This window comes from Helianthus annuus, chromosome 4 (genome assembly GCF_002127325.2).
Source record: "Helianthus annuus cultivar XRQ/B chromosome 4, HanXRQr2.0-SUNRISE, whole genome shotgun sequence".
Lineage (NCBI taxonomy): Eukaryota > Viridiplantae > Streptophyta > Magnoliopsida > Asterales > Asteraceae > Helianthus > Helianthus annuus.
This window is the reverse complement of record NC_035436.2, coordinates 73,287,218-73,295,914: the sequence shown is the minus strand read 5'-3', so window position 1 is coordinate 73,295,914 and position 8,697 is coordinate 73,287,218. Positions and strand designations below refer to the sequence as shown.

Here is an 8,697-nt window from a genome sequence, read left to right as displayed (position 1 = left end):
ATTTTTGTGAACATATTTATGTGATATAAACATATGTGGACATATTTGTGAACATATATGAACATAGATTCAGTTCGTTTCTTAAGTTTGTTCACCATGAATATTGTTTAGATTTTTGTTCTTTTGTATGCGTTATTAGATATATGTTCTGTACAATCATTTGCATATTTAATTTCATTGGTATTATTTAGATGCAAATATTTAGATATATGTAGGTCCATTCATCCGAAATTAATGCAAATGTTTTGGATTTAAATGATTTGCATTTATTAAAAATGATTTGTATGTATTTGTCTTCCTTGCAATAACTTTCCAACAATTACAAAATCATTACAAGTTGTCTATTTGTCATATATCACTTAAAGTAGATAAGCAATTATCCCCTTTTGTTTGTATTTTTGAGATTTGTAAGAGAATTGTTATTTATATGTAACAAGATTGGTATTTATTATCAATGATTGTTGTCTATTTGTCATATATCACTTAAAGTATGAAGATGTATTAATTGTTGTTAGGGTTCTCTTATTTATTACAACTATCATGGTATATTAAAAAAAATATTGTATGTTGGAGATTACTTGCTATTGTAATTCAGCTTTAGTTAATTTTGAAGTTATGTGAATTTTTTTTGTAATAACAACCATGTTTACATCTGTTTTTTTTTTCTTCTTCAGTGATAATATAGTGGGTTGTACATTGTGGAATGAATACGTCCAACAGTTCAAAGATTTCTTGGATATAAAAAACCCGACTGAGTCTGTAATGGCTGTCATTCAGCACGGAAAGATTAATGAATGGCATGGTAATTTCGTCAATATAATTGATTGTTTTATTATTGTAGTATAATTTCGAATCTAAAATCTCCTAAATGAAGGAACATGAACAGTGAATTCCATTTGATTAATTAAATGAAAAAAGACGAACAAAGGTTATGTTTGTTCAGTTTAGTTTAGTTTATGGCCAGTAAAAGAAACTTAGATATTTGAAACATTATTTGGGATAATTATATTTATGCTTATTATGTCTAACTTGTGGCTTTCTTTGGGATTATTATCTTTATGATTATAATATCAAGTGCTTAAGAAGGTGAATGTATCTAATGTTTGGTATTAAAAATGTTGTTTTTTATTTATTAAAACGATATATGTTCGTCTGTATTCTTAAACAAGTTCGATTCCTTAATGAATGAACATGAACAAGAAATTGTGTTCGATATGTGTTCATGAACAAATTTATTGCTAAAGAAACAAAATTAAACAAGGCTTCGTTAAGTTTGATTCGTTTACATGCCTAATTTCAAACCTATACAAAGCAAATAAGAGAGTTAACACACCCTATAAATAGCAAATCAGAGAGGTAGCTCAACCTTGTGTAGAACGAATTAAGAGGTGCCTCACCCTTATACAAAGCATATTAGAGAGGTACATCAATGCTATCATAATGAGTTTAGGTTTTTGGTTCGTTACAAAGCAAATTAGAGAAGTAGCCTAACTATATTGTAACAAGTTTAGGGTTTCAGTAATTACAGAGTTAGTTAGTAGTTGGTAAGGTAGCTTAACCCTGTATAATCATGCCCTGGTCGATGGGTGGTATGTGCAAAGCGTGATATATTTTTATTGATATTTTAAGCCTATTTTACACATTAGTCAAGTTTTAAATTTATAAAACACGATATTCTACTAACACTAAACACACACTTGGTCAAGTGCACCCATCGTGAGCGTAGTATAGCGTTGGTAAGATACCGAGGTCGTCCAAGGACACAAGAGCTTTTAGTACCGGTTTATCCTCAACGTCTAATCAATCTAAAATTTTTTGAGAAAAGATTTCAAAACATGAAAATAAAAACTAAAAAATGCAGAAATAAAAATAAAATAAAACAGATAGACTAGATGAATCACTTGGATCCGACCCGCCTTTAATGTATCCTTTGATGATTTTTGCACTTTCGGACTTTTTAAGAGATTATCTTAGTTATAGTAGTTGGCCCCTATTTTGAAGGTGACGTTACCCTCAACCCAGTGGTTTGAGTCAGCAAGGATACAATCTCAAAGGGTCGGAATATTGAAAGATAATTAATTAAGTTATTAATGCAAAAAGTGGTAGGCCCCTATTTTGAAGGTGACGTTACCATCGGCTAAGTGGTTTGAGTTAGCAGAGATACAATCCCAAGTAGCCGGTTTAATGCATTAATAGTAGTTTACACATGAGGGGATCAGGCCATTCGCACCCTCGCCATCCAATACCAGTGGGTATTGAAGGAAGTCCTAGTAAGCTTGACCCAGGTCCTTGCAGGTTCTATACACTGAACAAGGCAAGAACCTTAATAAACCATTCCCTTAACCCCCGACCAGGTAGCCAACATATCTATATAGACCGTAGAGACATGAATGATGTAAATAGACAGTAAAGTAATGCCAAGACACCACGGACAAATGATAAAGAAAATTCACCTTCAACATAAGAAACTGGTTATTAAAGTCATTAATACAAAACCAAATAAAAAGTGCCGAAAGATTAAAAATCAAAAGTAATACATAAAAGACTTGTCTTCACCAAGTGATGTAAGAGGCTTAACCAAACATGGCCTTTGATTGGCAAGAGCTCTTACGATCAATCTTGGATCCCAAAACTACTACACACATTCTAAGGTGGATGATGGTGGTGGATGTGGGTGTTGTAGTGGTGGCAAAGTGGGAGAGTTGTGGTTTGCCAAGGGATGACTTTAAAGTGAGCCAAGCACCCCTATTTATAGCTTGAACAGAACCCCGGCCACGGCCCCATGTCTAGCGGGCACGCCCCTGTGGCCATCCTTTTCTCTTCATTCATTGATTGCATTTGTCAGCATAGGGCTCCCCACGACCCGTGTTTAGCGGGCACGGCCCCGTGGGCAGAAGCGTATCTGTACTACCAAAATTTTGCAAAATTCTGCATATCTTAGCGTTGACCACGTCCCGTGCTGAGCTGGGCACGCCCCCATGGTGGGCGTAGAAGCTTCCACAGCTTTGTCTTTTCTGCAGGCAGCTGACCACGCCCCCGTGTCCAGTGGGCATGGCCCCGTGGTCAGTCTTTTGTTTCTTATTTTTGCCTTTGGGGATGTTGTCGAGGGGTTGGACATGTCACATTTATTCCTTTTCTTTGTATTTATGTTGGTTTTGGCTGCATATTTGTTCCTTTTGCTCGTTTGAGCTCATTTGGTCCTGTAAATTCAAAAGGAAGACAAAAACACACTTTTTCCAACATTAGTACTAAAAATGGTTAGTTTTATGCCTCATTTGATGTAATTTATATGTTACATTTTGCACATATCAACCACGCCCCATGCTGAGCTGGGCACGCCCCCGTGGTGGGCGTAGAAGCTTCAACAGCTTTGTCTTTTCTGCAGGCAGCTGACCACGCCCCCGTGTCCAGTGGGCACGGCCCCGTGGTCAGTCTTCTGTTTCTTTGTATTGACCTTGGTAGAATCTACCAACACTTGGAAGTTTTGATGATTTGGGAGGATTTAAGAGTGATTAGTGAGTGTGGAATTTTTTTAGGAGGTGTGGAGGAGGGGTATTTGTAATGTGGTATTAGGGTTTGGGGTTTAATTGGGGTAGTTGGGTGTTAGAGTAGTTGGAAAGTGAAAACCAGACTTAATTTACGAATTAAAATATCTGGTTGAAAAACGTGCTCTATCGCGCAACACGACAATGCCCTAGTGCTTCGTCGCGTGGCGCAAAGAAGCACTTTTATCCAAATTTGGCAAAATGTTCATTTTACCCCCTGCAATTGATTTTATTGGTTTTTTAAGCTAGAACCATGATTAAGCATGTTTTTGGGTATCTAAGGTGTATGCAAGTATGTGTAAGTATAAAACATGTATGATCACACTCTGAAGCGTATATAAACTTAAAGTATGGTTCAGTTTGTATAAAAAGTGCGTATTTGTGATTGATTACATATTGTGCGACTATGATCAAACAAGATTGATATAAAATACGTTTCCCATTGATCAAAATATCGGATTACAAGGATTGAAATAGAACGCGAAAATTCTCATACCTTTTTGTTCACATTACATTTTTGCAGATGTCAAATGGAGATATATTTGAGAAGAATCATGATGAAATTGATTTTGAATTTTTGGGAAATATCAGAGGAAAAGAATGGAGAATTCAGACAAATATTTATGGAAATGGAAGCACAAAAGTTGGCAGAGAAGAGAGATATGGCCTCTGGTTTGATCCTACTGATGATTTTTATCAATATAGCATCCTTTGGACTCACACCCACATCATGTAAGTTAATTAACACCCTAGATACATGTATATTTTTTCATTTAATAGGTTTATTTTAATGGACCACAAGCTATCAAGAATAAAAAAAAAAGGGTATTTTTGATTGGTAATATAACATTGATTTAGCGGTGCAGTTTGTTACCCGTTTGCCATCTATCTCGATGTAAATTGATAACACGTAATTATGTTATGTTAACTGATTGTATACGATGACTGTTTGAAAGTAATGGTAATTTTAGCTTAATTTTACTCTTGAAAAAGTGCACAAATTTGTATCTCTTTCTGCAAAAGTTTTTTTTACATTTCTGAAGGTGTCATCTCCTTACTTTGATGAGAGCTTTTAAAAGATGTTGATATGACACCACTCCATATTGTCTGAATGTTTGATTATTATTATTTTTGATAACATGGTATTTATATGTATATATTTTATAAAAGAGTAAAATGCGATTTTCGTCCATGAGGTTTGGCCAGTTTTGCGACTTTCGTGCAAAGGTTTGTTTTTACGCATCTGGATTCAAAAGGTTTGAAATTTTGTCATTTTCATTTGGCTCGTTAACTCCATTCATTTTTCTCCTTTAAGTCGGAGGTATTTTTGTATTTTTCTTCGTCAAGGGTATTTTGAATACTTGTACACATTATGCAAAATGCTTATACATAAAATGAAAAAGACCGAATTGCCCTTTGAGTTAACAAAAAAAAAACACGAAAATACCTCTGACATGACAAAGAAAGATCGATGGAGTTAACGTGCTGGGTGAAAATGACAAGACTTCAAATCTTTCGGATCTCCATATGGGAAAACAAACCTTTGGACGAAAGCCACAAAACTAATCATTTTGTTATGAAAAAACACATTATGTTAATATATTTGTTTGTTATAATGCATTCCTAAGGTGGCATGATATCATATATGTTTAGAACATTTCATGATGTTGCATGTGATATAATATGTCATGGTATCTCAACTACTTTATGGGTGCTAGCTATAGAACCTGTTTGAATACGTACCCAAATGGTCCATAGCTACAATATGATTTTCTTTATTATTTAAAGCTGCAGGTATAATTGTTTTACTGGTACATTGTACGTAGTAATAGAAACACTAGTTAGCTTTTATATATATATATATATATATATATATATATATATATATATATATATATATATATATATATATATATATATATAGGGTAGGGATATGGTAAAAAGTGTCTAAAATGTGAGAAGGGTAAGAAGTGTTTTAAACCATTGGATATTTGATCTAATGGTTGAGATCAATAGGGTATAAAATGTAAATTGTGTTTTAATTAGAAGGACCTTATGTAAAATTAAAGGACAATAGTGTCTTTTCCAATGTTTCAAATATGGTAACCACCATCAATCTCCTAAAAACTAGCTATTCAAATTTAATTGCTAAATTATCTCGATCCTAAATTCTAAAAATAGAAAAATATGTAACTGCTGCAAAGAAACGTATAACACTATACATCCGTCATATAACACTATACATCTATCATATAACACTATATAACAATATATAACACTATATATCCATCATAGGCATGCTACCAGAAAAATATAACACTATATAACACTATGCATCCATCATATAACACTATATAACACCATGTAACATTATATAATACTATATAAAAAATATATAACACTATACAGTTCTAAATTGTGGTTGCACTACAGAATTAATAATTGAAGGTGTTATATAGTGTTTTTTGATGAGTTATATAACACTACAAAACTATATAACACCAAAAACCATATTATAACACCATATAACACCAAGTAACACTATGCAGTTCTGAATGGTTGTTGCACTACAAAATTATATAACACTACACAGATTCGTAGATTAAATCCTAAAATCGAATTGCTATAATAAAGGGTGGAAGTTATTTTGGGCAGTTATCTTTAAATCAATTAATTGAAAGAAAATAGAAAATTACTAATTCACCCTTTTGAATTAATTTAGATATAGGACACTTGTCATCACCATATTATTTCTTACCTTTCTCACACTTTGGGCACTTTTTATAGGATCCTTTACCTATATATATATATATATATATATATATATATATATATATATATATATATATAGTGGGCCGCTAGAATGAGAACCACCTCGAGTTGTAAGAACCGCGAGAACTACTACGGAACTCGTAAACCACAAACTTGTGGTGTAAAAAACTACACGCACGGCATTTTTTTTTTAAATTTTTTTTTTACGAATGTGTTTATAATACATGCATCTACGTTTTTGAAAAAAAAATTTGGTCCACCTCGCCCCGTACGGTGTGGTTCTCGCGGTTCTTACAACTCGGGGTGGTTCTCATTCTAGCAGTCCCCTATATATATATATATATATATATATATATATATATAGCAATAGTGACATCGGGGAAGGTTCAAATGAAAACCACTAGTTATTGTGAAAACTAGAAAACTAACTAAAACCCACTAAAAAGGAGGGAGGGAAGACTTTTAATGAAGGAGGGGTAAAATTGGAACAAAAAATATATAACTTTTCAAACATTTCTCATTTCTCCATACGTTATCATTTTAAAACAAAAATGGCACCATAAGATCACAAATTTTCTTATCTTTCATTCAAGTATATTCAAGCATATTTTTTATGACATAAAAAAAGATTTATGGTGTCGTCTTGTTTTCAATACTATTATTATAGTAGTGCACATGTGCAATATAACATGTACTACAATGTGCATTACATGCTTAAAATTAGTTTTTTTATTCTAGTTTAGCTTTTAGGGTTAGTTTTTTTGGAGGTTTAGGATTAGGATTAGGTTTTTGGGTGTGGGGGGGAGGGGGTTTAGGTTTTTGGGGGTGGGGGTGGGGGTGGGGGGTTAGGTTTTTTTCGGGTTTATGTTTAGGGTTTAGTTTTAGGTTTTCGGGAGGGTGGGGGGTGGGGGGGTTTAGGTTTTTTTTTTTTTTTTTTTTTGGGGGGGGGGGGAGGGGGGGTTAGGCTTTTGGTGGGAGGGTGAATTTAGGTTTGGGGGGGGTGGGGGGTTTAGGTTTTTGGGGGGTGTCGGTGGGGGGTGGGTTAAGTGGTTTAGGCTTTCCGTATTAGTGCACATGTGCAGTACAACCAAAAAAAAAATTTTTTTTTTTTTTTGAAATTTTTTTCCATATATAAAAAGTAGCGATTTTTCTAAAAAAAATTGTAAAAAAAAAAAAAAATTTGTATGTTTTTTAGGTTTTTTTAGGCTTTTTTAGTTAGTTTTCGAGTTTTCACAATAAAAGTGGTTTTCATTTGAACCATCCCCTAGTGACATCTCTCTGCCTTACTTCAATCATAGCTTTTTTATAAAAAGGGAGGGTAATTTGGTAAAGTTTTTTTTTTTTTTGTAAATTTTATTATTTTAATTCTTGATGTTTTAATTTTCGGTTCAGATTCTATGTTGATGATGTTCCGATAAGAGAGATCAAAAGAACCGAATCAATGGGTGGGGATTACCCATCAAAACCAATGACTTTATACGCGAACGCGACAATATGGGACACTTCCGAGTGGGCTACAAATGGCGGAAATTACAAGGTTAATTACAACTACGCCCCTTACATCGCTAAGTTTTCCAACTTTGTTCTCCACGGATGCACCGCGGACCCCCTCACGTCGCTCAAATGCGACGACGCATCAAACGCCAACGTAATCCCAAAGGGTATCACGACCTCACAAAGGGCGAAAATGGAAGGTTTTAGAAAGAAACACATGCAATATTCATATTGTTATGACAAAATAAGGTACAAAACGCCACCTTCCGAGTGTGTGATTAACCCGAAAGAAGCAGAGAGGTTGAAGAAGTTTGATCCTGTGACGTTTGGTGGCGGTCGGGGTCACCACCATGGGAAGAGACACCGCCGTGCGGTGGCGATTTAAGCATGGTGGTTGGTTCTCTTATTATGTTACTATCATTTTCTTTTTCTTTTTTTTTTTTAAGTTTCTTATTTTGTTGATCATCTTTGATCTTTTTTTTTTTTTTTGGTTAATTTTTATGTGAACAGAGGACAATGGTGGGAAAGCATATAATTTGTTTGTGATGATGATTATGTGGAGAAATATGAGATTTTGGTTGATGAATACACCGTACACGACAAATCCATCATGCAACCCTTTTTCACTTTTGTTTATTTAATTACTAGGTTATAACCCCTTGTATTACACGGGTTGAATAAATGAACTTTATATAACAAATAATAAAATATTATCTTTTTAAAAGTCTCCTTTATTGAAATGTAATTTTATATATTAAATAATAAAATAAGTTATATCTATAAGAACCATATGTATTGTACGGGTTGAATAAATGTATATTGTATACCAAATAATAAAAAAAAAATTATATTTTTAAAACCATTGTATTATACGGGTTGAATAAAT

At 33.7% G+C, this 8,697-nt stretch overlaps 1 protein-coding gene across 1 annotated transcript; it reads left to right on the top strand.

Annotated features, from left to right (window-relative positions):
* The first annotated feature begins 3,671 nt into the window (after positions 1 to 3,671).
* Positions 3,672 to 8,399, top strand: LOC110878086 (probable xyloglucan endotransglucosylase/hydrolase protein 28). The gene is made up of 3 exons (XM_022126338.2): positions 3,672 to 4,277; positions 7,710 to 8,204; positions 8,322 to 8,399. The coding sequence occupies exons 1-2, from the start codon at positions 4,069 to 4,071 to the stop codon at positions 8,194 to 8,196; spliced, it is 696 nt and encodes a 231-aa protein (XP_021982030.1). The 5' UTR covers positions 3,672 to 4,068; the 3' UTR covers positions 8,197 to 8,204; positions 8,322 to 8,399.
* The last annotated feature ends 298 nt before the right edge of the window (positions 8,400 to 8,697 follow it).